General features: G+C 36.9%; 1 protein-coding gene across 1 annotated transcript; it reads left to right on the top strand.

The window, feature by feature from the left end:
• The first annotated feature begins 453 nt into the window (after positions 1-453).
• Positions 454-22,368, top strand: LOC127942004 (protein unc-119 homolog A-like). Its single transcript, XM_052537516.1, has 5 exons — positions 454-957; positions 17,586-17,699; positions 18,851-18,947; positions 19,754-19,926; positions 20,988-22,368. Exons 1-5 carry the CDS (start codon positions 666-668, stop codon positions 21,098-21,100), a joined length of 789 nt encoding a protein of 262 aa, XP_052393476.1. The 5' UTR covers positions 454-665; the 3' UTR covers positions 21,101-22,368.
• The last annotated feature ends 528 nt before the right edge of the window (positions 22,369-22,896 follow it).

Here is a 22,896-nt window from a genome sequence, read left to right on the forward strand (position 1 = left end):
CACTGGTATTGTCCATTTTCTACCCTTTATGGAACTTTTAGTTTGAATCAAATTTAGAATCAAAAACTTTCACATTAATTTTAAACGTCAATGCAGACTTAAATGTGAAGTTTTAAATTAGATTTTAAGTGTAAAAAAAAACATCTATATTACATTTTATTAATTAATAATATCGGCGTTACAATTTCTCATATTTGCTGGGGTTTGTGTTTTATTTATTTGATTTGTTTTGAGTTGAACTAATGCACGTTCACATAAAACACGAATCAACTTGGATCATACCACACGACAAACGGGGAGAATTCAAAACAAATATCCGGAGCACAATACATGCTAGAAGGAGCAGTTCAGTCAAGGCTCGACAACTGTTCCTTAGAAATACAATGCGCTGCACTGAAAAGAGTCTTTTTCTCTCTCTCTCTTTGTATCAGTCAAACAGTGTCATCTGTTGTCACCGTGCGCCACTGAACTGCCGGCGACCCCTCGTGCCGTGCAGTGGTACGTCCCTCAGCTGGAGCGCGAGAGAGGTTCAGATTGAGCGGAGAACAGGAGGATTTAAATACCTCTAAGCGGGCGACCTGCTCAGCCCTTCGGGTGTGGGAGGGTGACTGTTTTGTGTCTTTGCGAGACCGGGGGAGCAGGGGGTGGAGGAGGAGGAACGGATAATGAGCTATTCTTGTACTAACACAGGCAACAGCCAGGACCCATCGAGCTCTAAGAAGTCCGGGAGCGTTAATCCCGGTAGTTGCAGCAGCGGAGACACCGGCAACGGCAATAACCGCCACATTATCCGCGGCAGCATAGCGAACTCGAACCCTGATATATCCGAGGCCATGAGGGTCAAGAAGGGTTGCAACACGACAGACGTCGGGGTCCCAGTCACCACAGAAGAGGAATTGCATGCGAACGAAACGATCACCCCAGAGGATGTGCTGGGATTACAGAAGATCACTGAAAGTAAGTGACCGAGTGGATCGGAACACGCTCGGAATATTTCGTCAAAAATCGTGCATTGTCGCAAAGCTATTGCATACGTTGCGCTTTGTATCAACGCAGGCGAGTAATCATCCTCTTGTTTATGAACACTTCACTATGGCATATACGCCATATTGTAGCAATTCTAGATCACCAGGCTTTTTTATTAAGAAAGACCGGAAAATAACTTGATTGAAGAACAGACTGAGCCAAACAGGTTTATACAGTCCATCATTGGTGTGCTAATATTGCATTACAGTGCATCAATGTAGCGCACTCTTCAAAGGTCTTCATTAGGGTTATATGACCTTTTTCTGGTAATAATACTGAAATTAAACTCATCAGCTAATTAATGACTTTGTAAATTAGAAGACATAAATGGCATGGAAAGTGTCATTTCCCAAGGATCAACTAATAACCTCCTTCAGCCTTGCAGTATTAAGTAGCCTATGGTTAGGTAACAGGTGTCCAATAAGCCCTAAATTGCTGTTTTTGAAAAGGCTGCATATAATGCTAAGATATTAGAAATGCCTCTGATTAATTAAAAATTAATTCATTTATTTTTTAATATTAAATTCCTGAAAAGTTCTAACCAGCTTGTGAATGATATCAGGACTTGTGTGTCGAGGGCCTTTTTCCTGCATCTAGCATTTTAAACAGCAGTCATTCTTTTTTTTGTGTGTGTGTGTGTTTTATATATATGATTTATAAATCTACAACAAAGTCAAAGTACAGTTTTGTAATTTTCCTGTTTATAGTGAACCGAAATCCATTGGGTTGGTTCTCTTGTCCATTAGCGACTTTCGAGCAACTTGATGCACACTGAATTACTTGTAATGAGACTTTAGTGGTTATGGAAACGTAATTTGAGAACACTCTTGAAATGTGTGTGTGTGTGTGTGTGTGTGTGTGTATAAATTATGTAAAGAATATGTAAAATATTTACACTTCCTAGGATTATATTCTTCTCTTGCAGCCGTCTTTCTCTGTTTTCAGTTAATATGTTAGCGCATCATCCTTGAATTTTTCTTTTCTTCTTCCTTTAAAAAAAATTATAATTTAGGTAAGAAGTGAAGGTTTATAAAAGACGTGTATATTAAGTGTTTTAATAAAATTTAAGTTCAAACGAAAATGAAAGATGAACGCCAAAAATGATCAACTGTATTTGGCTACACATTTTTGTGTCAAATAAATTAATAAATTACATTAATTCATTGAACCTGCATTTCTATGTTAAAACTACAAGGTATTTAAATAACAATAATTATGTGACCCCATAACAGCTATTGATAATTTATAAACTTTGTTATTCATTATAAATACTCATAACAACAACAATAATACAGATTCATGAAACCTTTTTGAACTCTTGCTGGAAAATTATGTTTGTTATTTTGTTCTAAATTGTTCGATACATGCACTACTTTTAAAGGTCCCGTTTTACGCGCTTTTTTGAAGCTTTGATTGTGTTTACAGTGTGCAATATAACACGTGTTCATGTTTCACGTGTAAAAAAACACAGTATTTTTCACACAATTCACCTATCTGTATACCGCTGTTTTCACTGTCATAAAAACGGGCTGATGACTTCCTTGTTCTATAAAGTCCCTCCTTCATAAATATGTAACGAGTTCTGATTGGGTCAGCGGTTCCTGTGTTGTGATTCGACACCAGCTTACAGCAGGCTGACCTTCTGGAAACGTGATTGGACTAGTTTTGGAGTAGTTTTGAGAAGCAAGTGGGCAGGAGCATGTGCTGGAGATGTATTTATAGTCACAGGAGCATTTTTACTGAAGAGATGCGCATGAAAATTGCATTTGTTTTTTTTTCGCACAGACCTAACATCTAGTTAACAAAGCTAAACAGCGTTGCCCTTTGTGTAGTAAGTTACAGAAACTGTTAAACGCACCAACTTAAAAAATAAAATACACTTACCGGTTGTGGTCCATAAACAATGCCTTTTCAGACAAAGAGGGAACTGCTCCATCTTTCAAGAATAATCTTTGTGCGAATCCGGCATTAAACTGATTAAGATTGAGGAAGCTGTCCTCAGTATGCTGCACATAGTTTTACATGTGGATTATAATTTTCCGGAACCGAGTTAAACATAAATTGTAACCATTAATCTCCAAGTACAGCGTCCCTGGGTAGGCCAAACAAAGATGATTGGACTCAGAGATGAAAATAACAGCGTTTCAACGACATGGCCACAAACACAGCTCTTCCTCTTCTCCGTCGGAGCGCAACAAGGCCACGCCCCCCTTTTTGTGAATTCATGTGGGCGGAGGTTTTTTTAGTGACGTCATTACTGCAGGAACTAGAGGGATGTACTCCAAACGGGTCGTTTTTTGTAGGCGAATTCTGTTAAATCCAATATCTCGCTTGGCATTGAACTTTGAGCTTTAGAATTTTACAGATATTTATACTCTAACAACAACATTACACACTAACTAAAGTTTAAAACATGGGATCACGAAGAAGGGGACCTTTAAGACATCCCGTTTTGTGTTAGCCACCCTGATATCTTGGTAAAGTTATGTATGTATATGAGCAGGGTAGTGGGCCTTGATTTTAATGTGCCCTACAAATGTGCATATCATGTTTGTTTCCAGCCCACTCAACCAGCATGTTTATTTGCTCAAAGCAGTTACATAATTTCACCTGTTTGCTGTGTTTGACTTCATAAGCTGTCCTGTTGGGCCTTTCTGAACATCTGAGAAATGCTTCCCACTCAAAGCACACAGTACACAAGACACATCTCTTCCGCTTCATCTGAAAGGATGTAAATTATGGGGTAACTTTCATTTTTGTGTTAACTATTCCTTGAAATCATATTTTGAGTAATAGAAGCAGTATTTCAAAAGGCTGTCCTTTAACTAAACAAATCCTGGTTCTTGCTTTCGCCAGGTGAATTGATACAGACAGTATACATTTTTCTTTCAACGTTGAAAAATATAATATTAATATATTTGATCTGAATGACAGTGATCCATATTCTTTAGTCTCTCAATGCTAAAGACAAAGCCCAGACATATTAGAGTCGAACTCCTGTAGTTTTCTAGTGAACTTTTTTTCCCACTGATTAAATACTTAGTAAAACTACTAAGTTTTAATGTATGTGCTTCATTTACCTAATTGTATTTTGAGTCATCCTGGCAAATATGTGATTATAGATTAAATTAATATCTATTTAGTATTAATATCAACCAAACATAAAAGCTGTATTAGTAGCCTTTGTTTTTATGATCGACAATGGTCTGAATAGGCCATATTTCCAATTGTAAATTTATACTGTTTAATATAATAAACTTTTTGAGGGTTTTTATTGCTCAAAAGAAAAGTACATGGATTTACTTTCCACATCTGATGAAATAATATAATTGAAACGAATGTGCTTGGACTAGGTTTAAAGTACTTTGACAAAAACCCCTGTCCTCTCCAGTGTTCATTTCTAATTTGAATGTAATATCCTGTTCCAGTTCCAACTCTATGCAAACAATTATCAGAAAGTAATTTATACAAGGCTGTACTATAGAAGATCAGTCCTGAAGACTGCATTCAGTGTGCACAGTGTGTAAAATCGTACTTCCACCAGACCGTTGGTTTTACCTCACTGCAGTTTATTTACCTCTTGCCTAATTCAACACGTGACCCAGCTTCAGTGTTGATCTAATGACATTGTATTGGCATGTATTCAAATATGCGACTCTGCATAACTTTGTCTTCTCCAGCAAAAATAAAAGTACTGCTAAACATACATTTAGATCCTGTCTACTTAAGAATCTTTACTTCAACTCCTAGTCCCTGTTAGAGAACTGTACATTTGCAATCTGAGTTTAACGTGAAATTAATAGAAAATTAAGACTAATGGATAGTAGGGAGGTTGTTCTATACTGACGGTCTGTGTAAATGTTTAAAGTCAGCATAAAATGTCCATTTAACCTTCTATTTTTTTAAGGTATTGATCTTATTGTGAATGATTCAGCCATGCAAGTTTCTTTTTTTCCCCCTCTAATCATTCTGTATGCATAAACCCAACATTAACACTATTTTAAAATCATAATACACCTTTGTGTCCTCTGTTCATGAGCCAGGTTGTTTTGAGTTTGAATGACTACTTGTACACATTTAGGGCTTTTTTCACCCCCATATACAAGGCAGCATCTCTTGTCCTTTTGGTGCTCTCCACTGTCTGCTCTTACTGTCATTTCCTGTGTCTTATTCTAGCGACTATATCAGCAACCTCTAAACTCCAGATGGCTAATCTGCCAAGCTTAATGTGCTAAAAATGTACACCACTCCTTTGCAACTTAGTGTCCTTAGCACGGCCCCGGTGTCATGAAAAATTAAATCCTCCTGCAGATCCCAATCCCCCTTGGACCCCAAGAGATAGCCGTTTGTAATGCCTGATGATAATAAATGTGTTCCCTTTGACATCTGAAGATTAATAGTTTTGAATGGAATGTATGGTACAATCATGTCTATTATATTGCACGTTTAATATCAGTGTTTTGATATGATTACATATCCAAACTTTTGGACGATAGATGACGAAATGTTAGCTTTCCAGTAATTGGTTAGCATGCTAACTGAAAACTAGTTAGACTTGATAAATTTGACCATATGTGTTTTACATATAAATACTTGACATTTTCGTGTCAAATATTGATATTGGCATACAAATATTTTCATGAACAAATCATGATTCATCAATACATTTTTTACTACATTTTAGCCTTATAGGTTGTCTTAGAATTGTGGTAAGATGATATTTGAACCTTTACGCCCTTCGAGCTTTAAGTAAGACCAGGGTTTCTGGACCAGTGCCTGAGTGTACTACAGATAGCGCACACATTAATAATACATTGGCTTTTTGAGTCCGCTCATTTGTTTGGTTGATCATATTCACCAAATCCTTCTAGTAGTTGCTGCCAATGCCAAGGTTATACTGTTTGATTCCCAGGGAAAGCAATAACTGAAAACTTGATGTACACAAAAAATGTGTACCTTGAATTCAGTGCAAGTTACTTTTGATGAAAGCATCTGATTACATTGCATTAAAATGTAAAACCTGTATAATTTTTTCATAAATCATTTTTTTTGTTTGTTTTACTAGCTGACCTCCCTGACTCCGTGATCGTTCACCGCGGTTAATAGCTCAACATTTGGGAGGATTGTCAGTGAATAGCTTATCATTTTTGTCTTGTTCCTGCTACTGTTTTATATTTTACTGATTATTGCACGAGACACATTGACTAATGTTATGCGATGCGTAATGTATTGTACTTCTGCTGTCATTTTGAAGCATTGGTCTCTAATTACAGTACATAAAAAAGGGCCTGTTATGACATTTTGTTCATTTTAATAAACAGACCAGTTTGGTTCATTTATGATTTCATGTTCTACCAAGGCCTTTTCTGCTTATAATATTAGTAATATTGTTGGATGATTGGTGGATGCATTGGTTGTCTCATAATGCTGAACTATTTTAACTTGTAATTTTTGATATCTGACTGTAGTTTGTATTTTTGGTAATTTTGGTAAATTTTGTAAACCTAAATTGATAAATCGCTAAAAGACAAACTGACATCTGAGAGCTAATTCAAAGAGTTATTGAACTGAAACAAACTGGAGAAGCCATTTCAGCTGCGATGTGAGTCATTTAGATATATTTACATATTTGTATGAACCCAGTCTGTGTGATCAGAGAGCAGTTATTTAAAGAGACGGGTTTGTTTAGTTTCAAGAAATGATGCTAAAGCACATACACACAGAGAAAGAGTTCTTATAACATGCATCCACTCATGTTTTCTGTTCCTGTTCAGCACTTTAAACACTACTGTGTCATGCCAGTAGGTCGGTCTTGTTTCTGCAGTGGCCCATCTTCTCACCATGGTATGGCTGGATGCTAATGCAGAATGATCCAGGGTCACGTTTAAACTGCCAAAGGCTTGGCAGTCATGCCTGCGCTGGCCATGAATTGCATTTTTTGGCTGGGCATTTACAAAACTGAGCCTAAATCTACCAGACATGTGTAATATTGTGCCTCTATCAGGTTCTCTTGCTCTACAATGTGCATGTGTGCTTGTGTGATAAGAACATCAAGTACCCATTGAGGTTTTCCTGTTCGTGCGTATGCAAACAGATTTTGCAAGAACTTGCAAAAGCCTTTAAATTCTCTTATGCTTTCAACATGACAGTGTTCTGGTCCTGTTTGGAGTGACTACTGAAAGTGCCATCTAGATCAGTGGTTCTCAGCTGACCCTGTCATTTTAGGGTTACGATCTACCAGTTCTTTTGAAAAATCAGTCAGTGATTCCTAGTTAAGGATTGCTTTGTACTTGTGCCAAAGCATCTACAGTAGTTTTAGCTTTAGTTTTCATGCTCAGAACATATTTTAAAAGGTAATTTGTAGAAAATAACCACTGTAAATTGGAATTCCGTGACATTATTATTAGTGATCTAGATTAGTGAGTGGTTGCTCACATATTTCAGGCTTATTAGACCTTGTGGTTGTTAATTTTAGTGATGATATGCAAAGGTAAATAAATGTAGCAAAGTTTGGTGGTTGAGCGAGTATGGTAATGAATACACCCACAGCATGTTTTAAATAGTTGGTTACGTTGTGCCTAAAGGTCAAAAAAGTACAGACGTACTCATTTTAATGAATCATGTTTCATATACATCTCTGTTTTTGTTGCATCTATTTTTTTCTATAAGCAGGCAGCATTCATTCAATTTTTTCTTGATTTAGTCTGTTTTATATATATACTGTACATTAGTCTTATTAAATATCTTTTTTGTCACTTTTATATTTTACCTTTTAGTTCATATTTATATTTGGTTTATATAATCTTATTTTAGAATATAAAATCTTAGTAACTTTTTTTTTTTTTTTTTTTACATTGCACATTACTTGTACTTGTTACAATAATAAGTGTATATTATGCATAATTACATGCAATTTATACAAAACCAAACCCTAATCCAACCCTATCCCTACCGTAAGTAGTAGTACATGTTATTAATTAATTCTCAGTGCATAAATGTGTAATTACACTGTAACAAGGACACCTTAAAATAAAATGTAAGCAAATCTTTTGTCCCTCACAGCTGGAATGATTATCATTACTGTTCTCAGTTGCATGCTGGATTGAGTGTGGCACAGAATATAATTGCTTGCATGAGTATCACAGCTCAATGTTGGAACTCCTAAACAATGGCTCTGACAAAATTTTGGCTGTATTCCTAAAGAGAAAATCTGTGTAGCTTCTGGGAGCTGTTGAGTAGAACCCTTCCGGCACACTCTGTCTCTGCCGCCCACCGTGAGACATGTTAGTGTGACACCGGCTCATTCCCAACTCGTAGACACTCACACCTGCTACTCTGTGCATTACCTCACTGTTTTGGACGACGTGCCTAAAAGTGGATTACAGGACATCTCTTATTAATTTACCACTACACACATTCCTATACACGCTCATGCAGACTCCATCACTCTCTGTGTCTCTCTTGGCATAGATGAATAGACAGATGGCATGATGGGGTGGTGAAAGCTTCATTTGTGGTCAGTGAACAAACAGCAGTCAATTTTATATTAATTTGTGTTGCTCTAAAGGTGTTAGTTATGTTGCGGATACTGAGAAATTACATTGCAGCAGTAATCCGCATTACCTGTCATTCACTGCACAGATTACTTAATGGGTTTAAAGGTGAGTCAGTTATTGTAAACAACTCCAAGTGAATGAATATACATAACCTAGTGTTTTAGACTGTGTTGCCCTCTGACCGCTATAGAAATGGCTCACTTTCTGGTTGTAACGAGCCAAATGTGAAATTTCAATTAAAAGCTGAAATCTTCAGCTGTGACGTTAAGAATCAACAGATTTAGAAAATCCTATGACAGATGTCAATATTATGATACATTTTTCTGTAACTCTTAACAATAAGGTCCCATTTGGTAACTTACAAAGAACAATACATTTGTTCCAGTATTTATTAATATTTGTTAATGTTAGTGGTTAATGATAGATTAAGGAAAACATATTCACTATTAACTAAGAGTTTTCCCCCATAAAACTCCTAATTTGCTTTTTATTGATAATAAGGCAGGTTGTTTGTAATTTAGGTATTGGAAAGGGTTAAAGGGGACATGAAATTTTCGCTTTTGCTTTTTTTGCATTTAGATAGGTTTCTTGCATGTCTTCCAGTTCAGAAATGCTAAAAAAGAAAACACACTGCAGCCAGTTTGTTATGGGCTGTCTGAGCCTGAAACCGTGTCATCCAGCGAGCTGTTTCAGTCTGCAGCTGGTTTCTACATAGATACTTCTAGTAGTAGGTAGCTGTGAATAGATCTGTTTTTGACCAGGTAAAAAGGCTGTTGTTTTTCACGACCATTGAGGAATTTTAACCAAACTTTGTTACAGACATTTCATGAAGACCCTAAAGAATCATACCAACTTGTGGAAAATGGGCATCCGATCATCCCTTTAACAGCCAATATTCTAGAAACATGCATGCTAATAAGCCAGTAGTTAGTGTTCCCTAAATCTAAAGTGTTACCCGGTTAGTAAAAAAAACCCCAAACAGCTGTGCATTGTTTGTGTATGCTCGGGTCAATTAAATGCTAACCAGTACAACTTGATTTAATTAATTATTTTTAAATAATAAGTCTTGAAATTAATATTCAGCAATTTTGCATTTATTTATTTAAGTGTTTTTTTTTTCATTTTAACTAATGTGGTTAAGTAATGTTAACAAATCTTACCTTATTGTAAACTGTACATGTACTTCGCTGTTTTATTACATTTCTTCTTTTACTTCTACTCATTATTATTATTATTATTATTATTATTATTATTATTATTATTATACTATTGCAGCATCTCATAATCCAGAAACCAACTTTTTTTGAGAGCACTCACTTTTGTATATGGGTCATTTGGCGTTCCATTCAGTTATTTCCAGGTCAGAGTCTGTTTTTGTGCTCTGTGTGAGCAGTTTCATGACAAAACCGGTTTTGGATGGGAAAACACATGTTTGTGGACTCTTGTTTGCTCAGTTGCAGTTAGATCATATTGAAGTGCAGCAGAGAGAGGTGCACAGAGCCTGCCTTCCCTTTAAATCATCTGATCGCATCCCAATCTGCCCCTGCCATGCTGAGATGCCTTAAGCTGCTTAGGGCCTAATCTGGGCCCTGGGCTCCTAGGGGAGCACATATACACTGTCCAGAGAGCATGTGGCCATGGGAATACCTTCTCTCAGGATACTACATGGTGGGGTTATTCAGCAAGCACGGGGTGTTGAAAACATTCAAAGGCTGGATCTTTGTAAAAGGAGAAAGGAGATGGTTTTTCACATGTAATTGCATGATTGGGGAACAGTGGAGACATTACATGTATTTCGATTTGCATGTTCATTCTGGGGTTGTAATGATATACCGGTATGACGATATATCGTGATATAAACATGTACGATTAGCACTGTGTACATTTTCTTTTCTACGGTATTGAGAGAAAATAACAGACACAGAATCTCACCTGCGTCTAGGCAACAACTTTCCACCTTCCATTCACAAAAAACTTGTGGAAAACGCTAGGTGTGCCGCTTTCTGATTTTTTTCCAAAAGCCTTTGAGCACTTGTGCTCCTGAGGCGTCTGCCATTGCCAAGCAACCATGACCTGCTCTCTCCATGACGACACAGAAATTTCAGCAATGGATAAATGGATTTGCAGCACTAAAAATCGCTTGCAGTAGCTCTGCTACTAAATTAATTTAAAAATGGCAATCCATATACAGCTATGAACAGCTGTTCCTTCATTTTGGCTGAGCTTTCAACGTTGTTACGGAAAAGGTGAGGAAGATACATGACCTGCGATGTGCTCGCGGCATTCCGAAGATTTTATGTTTTTAACTCGATGCGTCTGGAAAAAACGAGCGCATCGCACCGCGTGCGTCACGCGACCGCATTGCTTCCATTATGAGTGCGCATACCACACGCCTACATTTTAAATAACGAACTTTAGTGTGCAAAAGACGTGATATGTGAACTGCCCCTAACTGTTCTCTTGCTCCACCCACACGTACAGCGGAGACCACATCAGAAACAGAGGCCGTTATCTCTAATCTCGATCCCACGTCAAAATATGAGGTCAAATTGGCACTAGTATGGGAACACTTTTTGTATAGAAAAGACGAATATTTATCTGTCCTTGAAGGTAGACACAGTTTGCAAAAACTGTGGTCGGAAAGCAGCTTCAAAATGAGGAAATGCTTTGAATATGTTTACCTATTCAGAAGATCATCAATCCCGTGCAGATACAGCTATGTCCCATTTATAATTTAAGGTTAATGCATTATGATTTCTCTGATATCGAGTAAAGCAAAGAATCCAGTCATGACAATTAATTTACAGTAGCTAGCTACTCTGCAGATGTCACACAACATGTGTGATTTGATGGATAGATGATTAAATACAAAACAAAGCTGTAAAATAATGACAAAAGCACTGCTATATAAATATATACAGTAGGCTAGTCTGTTTGTTTTGCATGTCTCTGTGAATGAGTGGTGTCTTGTACTACAAGTGCCAGTGGCTTAAAGGGTTAGTTCACCCGAAAAGGAAAATTATGTCATTAATGACCCTCATGTCGTTCCAAACCCGTGAGACCTCCGTTCATCTTCGGAACACAGTTTAAGATATTTTAGACTCAGTCCCTCCATTGAAGCTGTGTGAATGGTATACTGTCCATGTCCAGAAAGGTATTAAAAACATCTTCAAAGTAGTCCATGTGACATCAGAGGATCAGTTAGAATTTTTTGAAGCATCGAAAATACATTTTGGTCCAAAAATAGCAAATATTAAGATTTTGTTCAGCATTGTCTTCTCTTCTGGGTCTGTTGTGAGCGTGTTCACTGCAGTTTAGTGATATCCGGTTCGTGAACGAATCATTCGATGTAACCAGATCATCTTGCACCAGTTCACCAAATTTGAAACGGTTCGCGTATCCAATAAGCGTTAATCCACAAATGACTTAAGATGTTAACGTTTTTAATGTGGCTGACACTCCATCTGAGTTCAAACAAATCAATATCCCAGAGTAATTCAATTACTCAAACAGTACAACTGCTGTGAACAGAGAACTGAAGATGAACACAGAGCTGAGCCAGATAACGAACGAAAGATTGACTCGATTCAAGAACTGTTTCTGTCAAACGTGTCTGATTCGAGAACCAAGGAGCTGATGATACTGTGGATGCGTGATTCAGCGTGGCTGTTTTGATTGTTTAATACCATATACCGTGAAATTGTATAACCGAGGTATTTTCTGAGACCATTATCATACCGTGAAAATCTCATCGTTAAACACCTAGTTCATTCTAAATGGTATTGGTATGTCACAAATAGGGATTTGCAAATATCAAGACTTTATGAAGAGCACAATGTACTACTATTTGGTGCAATTCAGAAAGCTTGTTGAACCCAACCAGAGCTGCTCTGAGCCGCCTCACAAGCTTTTCAGTTTAATTTGTGAAAAAACTAGTCAAATACACTGAAACCCAAAGATCCTCATGATGAATGCCCAAATATATTTGGTTTATCTTGAAGTGATGAATTGATTAAATGAAAAAATGTATAATTTCATAATAAAAAATGAATGTTTTTCTTAAAATTGTATTATTATTATTATTATTATTATTATTATTATTATTATTATTATTATTATTATTATTATTAAAGAATAGCATACAAGATTTTCTCATCCATGATTTAATTTATACATTTCTGTTGCATAGTATCTTATTTGACAAAAAAATAAAAATGTAGTGTTTTGTTTTAAACTAATTGATATATTTTCATATGTTTGCATTTTAAAATATTGAATTAACTGTTATAGCTTTATTAATTTACTGCATTAGACATCATTTTTATTGATACATTTGTATTAAATCATAAAACGCAGTATCTGGGGGAAAAAATGAGAGAAAACCGAATTTGGGAAAACAAAATACATTTCAAGTCCCAAATGAGCTATTCTATGGAGTTTGTGAGCAAACAAGTTATGTTTACATTCAGGCTTAGCAAACATGGAAAGCATTTGTTTTCCTGTTAATTCTAAATGATTGTCATGGTAAATATCAATATCGAATGATTCGGGATAAATATTTTTTGCCTAATTGCCCAGCCTTATATCATCTGGTGGTCTGCGCTCTCGTCGCAACTCACCCGCCACCTCCTCCTTAGCAGTCCGTATTGGCCCACGTGGACCTGGTTCTCTCCTTCTCTCCATGAAGACCCCCGAAGATTCTCGATTGCGGTCGTGCTGTCCTGTCTGCAGCAAGGGCTGGAGCGAAGGCTGTCTCCCTCCACCCACAAAGTCCAGGTTGCTGCTATTGCCGCGTACCATGACCCCGTGAATGGGAAGTCTTTGGGTAAGCATGACCTCATCGTCAGGTTCCTTAGAGGGGCCAGGAGGTTAAATCCTTCCTGACCCACCTGTATACTCTCTTGGGACCTGTCTCTAGTGCTTAAATCACAACAGCAGGGCCCATTCGAGCCTTTGCATTCAGTTGAGCTAAAGTTTCTTTCATTAAAAACGCTGCTCCTGCTTGCACTGGCTTCCATCAAGAGGGTAGGGGACCTGCATGCATTTTCGGTCGACGATTCGTGCCTAGAGTTCGGGTCGGCTGACTCCGAGGTAATCCTGAGGCCCCGGCCTGGCTACGTGCCCTAGGTTCCCACTACACCCTTCAAAGACCAAGTGGAGAACCTGCAAGCGCTGCCCCTGGAGGAGGCAGACCCAGCCCTGGCTTTGGTTTGTCCCGTCCAATCATTAAGATGCTACGTAGACCAGACACAAAGCTTCAGGACCTCAGACCAGCTCTTTGTCTGTTATGGAGGTCGGCAGAAGGGGAGTGCCGTCTCTAAGCAGAGGATGGCCCACTGGATTGTGGATGCCATAACCCTGGCTTATCAGGCTCAGGATGTGCCCTGTCCGTTCAGGTTGCGAGCTCACTCAACTAGAAGTGTTGCATCCCCCTGGGCGCTGGCTCGTGAAGCCTCGCTGACAGATATTTGTAGAGCTGCGGGCTGGGCGACCCCTAACACGTTCGCTAGGTTCTATAGCCTTCGTGTACAGCTGGTATCCTCCTGTGTTCTCACCTCAAACGGGTAGTGGCACTGAGAGGCTTGCTTAAACTGCTCAAGAGTTTCAGTACTGTAGACCCTGTTATGAACCTCCATCACCCTAAGCAGCTGGACACAGCGGAACGTCCGGCGCCAGGCCTTCAAGATGTATCCATGAGAACCATGTAAGGGTGGGTTCCAGATTGAGACCTAAGCGGTACTTGTGCAAGTCCACAGTATAGCCTTAGAGCCCGTGTTTCCCCGGCAGACTTCTGCCTTCCCAAGAGGGTTTTTAATCACCTCAAATTTCTCCGTATACTCCTAAACTGATGCTATATGTGTGTTTACGTCCGAGACCTCCTTCGGGAAGGATGGGGCTTCTGCAGCATCCCGATTCCAAGTGGACCGGGTACGTTTTCCCAGTATTATCCAATCTCACCCAGTGAGGTAGTGCTTCGACAACGGTGAGTGGAGCTACTTGTTCTGAGCCACGGCCTACACCTAATAGGGGCACAGGCTGCTTGCACAGGGCACTGGAAGGGGCAGCACCCATGGCGCTTTGATAGGCATCCCATATTCGTCGGTCACCACGTCCCGTCGCCATGGTTGCTGTGCCGCAGCTGAGCTCCCGGGTCCCCGGCTCGGCTCCTCAGCGAAAAACTGGTATGCATTGCAACTGCTGCTGCTTTATACTCATGCAGTGATCAGCGGCAACTAGATGCAATAATTACATGACAATGTGCATTGGCTCGTTTAGTTTACAATCGAAGTAGATTGGTCTATTGAAGCGATATCCCATATTCGTAACCAAGACGTTACGTTGTGTGTGTGTGTGTGTGTGTGTGTATTACATATATTTATTTAGTGTCTCTGTGTTTCTTATCGTCTCTGTGACAAATTAAATCCTACATGATCCAGATTTTTTTGTAAATGTTATTAGTTGTTACTATACAGACAATGTATTTCTACACAATACCACAATGAAGACACTATTAGAATAATGACTCAAAGGGGTTTCATTTTGAAACTGAAATAACGTTATCTAGCTCTGATTTAACAAATCACTCCCCAGAATGTCTGCTCAGGAAATTAGACACACACAAATCTGAATATTAAAGGCCAACAACTGTGCATTTAAATAGAGAGCTCATTTGCAATTGAAATGCCGCTGTTGTGTAAGCCTTGATGAATAGCATGTGATGTTTTTACTCAAATTATTGTTTGTCGCTGCTTAGCTAAATGCTGTGGATAGGGGTTTGTTCCTTATCAGATATTTATATCTGTCCAGATTAATTTTGTTGGTACAGTTGACCACTTTATTCAAGACAGCGCTTAATACAGATATAAATATGATGTAGTTTGTTTTAGCGCTCTGAACAGGAAATTATGAATCACTGCTCTTAGCCTAAAATACTAATTGATTACCGTTGCACTGTGTAAAACATAGGTGATGACCAAATCATTGACTTGTAATGGCTTATATTTAATGTGGCCTCTGTTTGCCTAAGCAGGGTCTAATTTATTTGTCAAATAACATCCCACGGGAACAGTCATTCTGGCATCTCTAATGAACTGCCTAAGAATGAGTCAGAATTCCAATCTGCACAATTCATGGGTACATCTTGCAAAAAATACCCACAATGCACTACATACAGGGCAGCAAACACTAATTGGCACTGTCATTTCTCATGGTTGTTGGGTTACTGAAGCAAAAATAGTGCAGCATACTAAAGTGTTTTTGGTTTCACCTTATTTTAAGGACTAACTCCAAATTCTAATTGCTGCTTACTAATAGTTAGTAAGGTAGTTGTTAGGTTTAGGTATGGGGTAGGATTAAGGGATCTGAAATGTTCTTGCTGAATAAGGCATTAATATGTGCTTTATTATTACTAATAAACAGTTCCCTAGACTAAAGTGTTATTGAGTTTTCTTTTTTAGGAGTACAGTCATGTCTGGGACATGGTTTGTATTATTTTCTAACTAAAGATATTAAGTTTTAAGATCATTGCTTAAAGGGGTCATATGATGCAATTTCAAGTTTTCCTTTCTCTTTGGAGTTTTATTTTTACTCTGTGCGATACAACATGCAAAAAGACAGTATAAGTTATTATAATCAGTAATTACGTCCCCACTGGATGCAACAAAATGGTAAATTTGTAATGGGTTTTATTGGTTTTGTCTCATGGCGCAAGGACACGGAATCACAGTATGATGAGGGGCATAACATTTCCATCACATGCTAGGATAGCAATGGATATCTAGCCAATCAAATATACATAAAATAATGTTATTTTTTTAGCAACGTCATATGACCCCTTTAAAAGGTTGCAAAGGTTGTGTTACCCAGAGGTGAAAAAGAAAACTGCTATGGCCTATTATAAAATGTCATCCTGGTCTTTATGGTAAGGTCTGAGGGGAAGTTTATGTAAGGGCATATGAAACGACCTGAATAAGTCTTGTGCAGGGCTTGCTAAATCACTTGCCCCATGTCCTGGGGCCATATCTTCTAGTCAGGCTACAAAAATTTATATCTTAAATAATGATATATAATATTACTTCATTCATATTGTTTACTCACTTGTAGGTGTGAAACGGATCATAGTTGATCATTTGCATGTATTTAAGTCTTTCCGATTTAAACATTGAAGAATTTTAAACCACTGAATCACATGAAATGGCTAAAGAGAACTCAAATCTGTTCTCATGTACACCGAGAGTGGCATTTCAGACAGTGCACAAACACACTATTGATTACTCTTTTGCTTCTCCTTCAGCTTGAAACATTAACACAAAGTTATCTCAAAATACCCATCTCTACAAGTACTACATAGTCGGTTATGTCTTACATGAACATAAACAGTGGAGAAAGAAATCTGAATCATTTTAATGGATCTTTGTAATCCATCTTAAAGGGACAGGAACCCATTAAAACATACTGTTGTCTGTCAATCAATACTAATAAAACAACAAAACACAACTTTCTACAAAGATTAGTACATTTCATTTCTGTAACTGAAAACTAATGTTAGACATTTTATTTGTAACTTTGTTCTATTTCATGCTTGAAATATTATTTGTTCTTGAGTCGGGGGATATTACACCCGACTTTTGTTTTGTTTGTTTTTTAAGGAAAAATGCAAACGCCGGAATTTTTGATCCTGTTTATCCGCAGTGAAGTCCAGCTGAAGTCTTTTTTTATTCAGGCTAGTTAAATTCATTCTGGGGCTAAATCTGAAGAATTTCTTTCTGAAGTGCTACCAGGGATTTTGAAATTTTGTGAGCCCTGTTGTGCAGTCAGAATTTTGTACATTAAGGTAAATTTAAGAGATGAAAAAATCAGATTGAATACTAAATTAAAATACTAGACGGCTGATATTATCATTTCGACATTGACTCACAAAATTCATATAATGATTGTAGGGAGCAGGGGCATTAATTTAAGGTAAATTCATCAAATCTAAATGTGTTTTTGTTTTTCCTGCAGACTATCTGTGTAGTCCAGAAGACAATGTATACAATATAGACTTCACACGGTTCAAGATCAGGGATATGGAGACAGGAACAGTACTGTTTGAGATCACCAAACCTCCAGGCACAGGTGAGTGTGAGCGGCCACCTCCAGCAGGTTACTGATTCCTGTCATGGGATCACCAGCATGGTGGGTACAAGTCGAGTGGTCCTACTAATGTAAATGCTTTCACATCCATCAATATATACAGTTTTGATGCAGTTAGTTATGTTATGTAGTATAGAGTTATATAATATGCACTCTGTGTTTGTGCTCGGCCAAAATTTAGTTACATGAGCACACAGTCTGGCTTGATTTCGATGACTGTTTTCATGTTTTGGTCCATATTGAAAAATGTATATTTATTAGGTTAAGTTTAAACATTTAACTGTTAAACTGGTTTCACATTTGAAATCGCAAATATAAGTTGGTGCTGTGTGGTTCCAGATAACATCAGTTAATAATCAGGTGCAACAGTGACGTGCTATCAGTGCTGTCTTCTTCCCCTAAAAAGTTGCTTGCTAGCATTAGCTTACCGTTTATGTAATTACTAGCATTTTTTGCCATTTTAATTTTGACATGCATGTTATAAATAATGTTCCAGGACTATAGTATATATAATGGTCTTTCCTACTATTTATTTTTTCTTCTTTTCTAAATAATAGTATTTTCTGCAATCCAAAGAGACAAATAAGTGACTAAAGACTAAAAAGTGTGATGATTCCACAAGCACAGTATTTAGCTGAGCAGTTCAAAGGTTCTGAGAAAACTGAACCACTTACAAGTTTTTAAGTAGGTAAAAAAAAAAAAAAAAGGATTGGACAAGGATTTCCAGAGTTAGTTATAGAGAGGTGCAAATAATTTTCTGACCACTAGGTGGAACTGTCCTGAAACTGCTCAGGTATTATTGTCATCGCTGTGCTTGAATATTAACAGAAACACTGTGTAAACATAAACTACTGTAATGGACTGAACTGGGATGCGATTCATGGAGTAACTTTGCACTGAATGTGTATGATGTGTATTCGCTATAGAAAACAGCCGTACATTAGCTTAAGTGAGGAACACAAAGAATAGAAAAAGTTTGCTGTCTCTGCTTTCATTTTAGTACTTTTAATACGTTTAAATGAAGCCCAGAACGACACTTGATTACAGTCAGTCACGTGCAATTATGATCAGACACATACATCAATTATTTTATAATTCTGATTCTCATTTTGAAATTTTTTTTTTTCAATTAGATAAAGGAGATAAACGAGATGTTGATCCAAATGCTGGACGGTTTGTACGTTATCAGTTTACGCCAGCTTTCTTACGCCTACGTCAAGTAGGAGCCACGTAAGTACAGTTTAAAGTAGTCAGTGTATACATGTTAAATAACTGTTCAAAAGTTTCTTCTTCTTTTTTTTTTTTTTTAAGAAATCAATACTTTCATTCATCAAGGACATTAAAGTCTTGCCTGTCTTATTTTTTTGAATATTAATATATGTTGGTTTTTAATACACAGTTTTCCTAGAAACCATAAGGTTACTAAATTAACAGTTCTACAAATATCGATTAAAATAACAGTAGAGTTAGGTAAAGTTACTACAAATTAGCATATGCAGGATATGATTAAACATTAGATCATCATTGTAGTCCTCCTGTCCTATCATATCTTTGCAAGAGAGGAGAATATTACATATTTAGAAATTGAAGACGGTGGCATATGAAAAGACAGACAGCTGATATTCATTAGTGGAGCTGTCTCATATACCAGAACAACAGTTGTATGCTCATTGAGGTCAGATACAATAATCAAAACAAAGCGAGCATAAATCATTTCTCAAAATTAAACCCGTCGAATGAATCTCGTCATTATTGAAAAGGGCAGAATATAGAAGTAGATGCAGTAAGCTACTCAAATAATGAATCCAGTAATCACATAATACAGGTGCTTCTCAATAAATTAGAATGTCGAGGAAAACTTCATTTATTTCAGTAATTGAGGAATGGGATGTTGAACAGTTTTTGGTAATTAACAGGCTCAAGTTAACAGCTCTCTAAACTAACCCAAGTGATGAACTGTGTTTTTCTGAAATGAACACTGAAGAACTACAAGTCTCAAATGAATATCTTCTCTGTTTTGTTTTCGGTCTTTTTAGTGTTGAATTCACAGTAGGGGACATCCCCATCAATAACTTCCGGATGATCGAGAGGCACTATTTCCGTGAACAGCTGCTGAAGAGTTTCGACTTTGAGTTTGGCTTCTGCATCCCCAGCAGCAAGAACACCTGTGAGCACATCTATGAGTTCCCCCCGCTCTCAGAGGATCTCAGTAAGTAACCCCTGAGAGACTATGTATCTAGAGCAAATTGCAGATACTGTTATGTACATATTTGTCTACATCTCAGTGTTGACATGTACCACTCAGATGGAATGGGACAAAAGTGTCAATCAGTTATATTGAAGTCAATCCAATCGTAAATGAAAGGGTTTTTGCTAATTTTCTTTTGTAGTGTAGACATGACCGTTTAAACAAGATGCTGTGTTGGTCTTGCCAGACTTGTTCGTTTTTGTGGAAAGGTGATGAACCACCAATTTGTTATTTTTGTAATTTAAATGCTTTTAATGTTACTGTCAGCAATTTTACTCAAAGTTCTTTAATGGTTGTTTCACCAGGAATAATCTTACTTTTTTTATATATAAATTATTGAAATATATTAAAATATTATATGTTTGTTAAATTGATGTGAGTTGGTTGTCAATTGTTGTTTTTCATTACTACTCTTTTAAAATGCATTGACCTTGCTATGAAAATACCCATAGATGGTGGTATGGCAAAAAAAATTTAAAAATAAAATAAGTGAAGACCACTAGATATCACTCTGTTGTAAAGGGAATGGACTTTTTCGTTTTTTTTGTTGTTTTTTTGAATGAAGCCTCTTTCATTTGATCAAAAATACAGTAAAAACTGTAATATTGTAAAATACTGTAATAATAATTATTTGTTCGATACAAAGCTGAATTTTCAGTATTCTTACTCCAGTCTTCAGTGTCACATGATCCTTCAGAAATCATTCTGATATAGTTTTTTTTTTGACTTCATAACCCAATAATGAATATAGCACATACATGCTAAATAATTATTTAATTTAAGAGATTCAATGCAAGTTCATCATAGAAGGGTCTATTATTATATATAAAAATACATTAAGAGAAATAGATATATTGAAGTATGTATTTGAGAATATTAATAGACCCAGAAAAAAAAAATTAACATGACATTGACCTACCAGCTTCTAAAATACTGCAGCTTTTAAAAAGCGTAATTATTGTTTGTGTATCCCTCTATTCATGGTGATTTGAGCTCTCTGATGTGTTTTCTCTTTATTTCAGTGCGTGAGATGATCCTCCATCCTTACGAGACGCAGTCTGACAGCTTCTACTTTGTGGACAACAAGCTGGTCATGCACAACAAAGCAGATTATTCGTACAGCGGAGGCCCTTAGGACAGCCGTGGGAGGGGACTGAGGCAGAGAGTTTGACTGACAGACCTAAGAACCAATCACGTGTCTTTGTCCAGCAGTCACACCCTCCTTGAATCAGTGTCATAGACGACCACCTGCAGTGCGCCATGTCTGTTTGTGAGGTCTAGAAAGTCATATGAGAAGGTCTTATCCAATGCATACATATCCTGTTCTGATTTCACACTGCCATCATTCACATCAGCAAATATAGAGTGTTTCTTTTGTATGAGCAAGGCACTGTAATGTGAATGGTACTTAGGATTTCTATTCATCATGTGCATGCGTGTGTATGTATGGGTTTTCATTCTATGATTTTGTGTGTGTGTGAGGAGGGTGTTTAACACTGATAAGATCATTATATATTGTTGATGTTAATGAGTACAAGCTACATCATATTTCATGAAACTTTTCATCCTAAATAGCATATATTATATTATTTTATGGTGAGACCTTGACATAATTGATAGATTTGTGTTGCATTAGATATATTTTGATACGTGAGCAAACTTAATTTTGAGATGTTGATTATTTGTGTGGATAAAAACAAAAAACGAGCAAAAAAATGAAGTCAAATCAGTTGAAACTTTCATGGACCTGTCGAAACGAATGACTTGCATTCGAAGGTCTGTATAAAGTTTCTGATTATACATAATTTACTCTGCAAACAAGAGATTGTGTAGATAAAACAACGATGTGAAAAATGCCTACTGGAAAGGGAACACTGCACACGTTACAAGCCTTGACATTTCAAACGTCTGCTTCGTGTGGTTTCTTTTTGTCTTCGTACAAAACAAGAGGAAAGAAATGGTCATATTGAGCTGTTTAAAGAACAGTAGTTCGAAGAGAGCAAGAGATGTGATCTCTTCTCATTTCTCCATCTAGCATTCCCTTTCTCACACATTCCAGCGAGCCAGGCCCTTTGTGGCGGTTTAGTGCACATAGCAGAGATTAGATTTAATATCTTATCCAAGTATGTGCTGTATCTATGATCCTTGTATTCAGAGTGCAAACAGTGCTTTTAGGAGAATGATTTACCTATTTTTGATTTATGAATAATGAGGAGGCTTTCAAAGACTTCAGTAAGTGTGTAAAATGGAGGAATAACTTGAAAAATATTTCTAGTCAGATGTAATATGTGCTTTATTTATGATTGTGATTTATTGTAAATGATTTTGGAGGGGGAAGGGGAGAAAATGAAATGTATGTTTTGGACAATTAAATGCCAGTCTGGAATAAAATAAATAAATGTATATGTTGATTATTTATTTATTTATTTTGTGTTTTTCCCCATAGCCTTTTATTTTCCTGTGAATATTTATTTCAGATTCTTCATTTAGTGTTTAGCACTAGTTTATCTTTAAATTATAAGTTACTGTAAAAATAGGTTCAGTAAGATTATTCTTTTTTTTCTTTTTTTTTTTAGAAAGACGATGCTTTTATTCAACAAAGAAATAACAGCTTTTGTTATTGTTGAAAAAAAAAATACTTAAAAAAAAATGCTGTTCTTTTAGCATTTGCACCTACACAACAAAGTGTATCGTGGCTTTCAAAAGAATATTAAGCACCACAAATTTTGCATCAAAATTGGTAGGTTAAAATGATTTCCAGGGATCATGTGACACTGAAGACTGGAGTTATGACTGCTGAGAATTCAGCTTTGCATCACAAGAATTTAGTTAAAATAAATATAGCCCTGGCTAGATAGATAGATAGATAAATAGATATATCTGGAAAGTACATGCAGGTCCTAAGATTTGCAATTTTTCTTTAATAATATA

This window comes from Carassius gibelio, chromosome A21 (assembly GCF_023724105.1).
Source record: "Carassius gibelio isolate Cgi1373 ecotype wild population from Czech Republic chromosome A21, carGib1.2-hapl.c, whole genome shotgun sequence".
In the NCBI taxonomy this organism is placed as follows: domain Eukaryota; kingdom Metazoa; phylum Chordata; class Actinopteri; order Cypriniformes; family Cyprinidae; genus Carassius; species Carassius gibelio.

Bases quoted from the DNA above. Each gene is read 5' to 3' on its own strand.
- LOC127942004 (XM_052537516.1), top strand. From the start codon at position 666: ATGAGCTATTCTTGTACTAACACAGGCAACAGCCAGGACCCATCGAGC. The intron at 958-17,585 runs GTAAGTGACCGA...TTTTTCCTGCAG, and splicing joins ATTACAGAAGATCACTGAAA to ACTATCTGTGTAGTCCAGAA. The intron at 19,927-20,987 runs GTAAGTAACCCC...TCTTTATTTCAG, and splicing joins CCCGCTCTCAGAGGATCTCA to TGCGTGAGATGATCCTCCAT.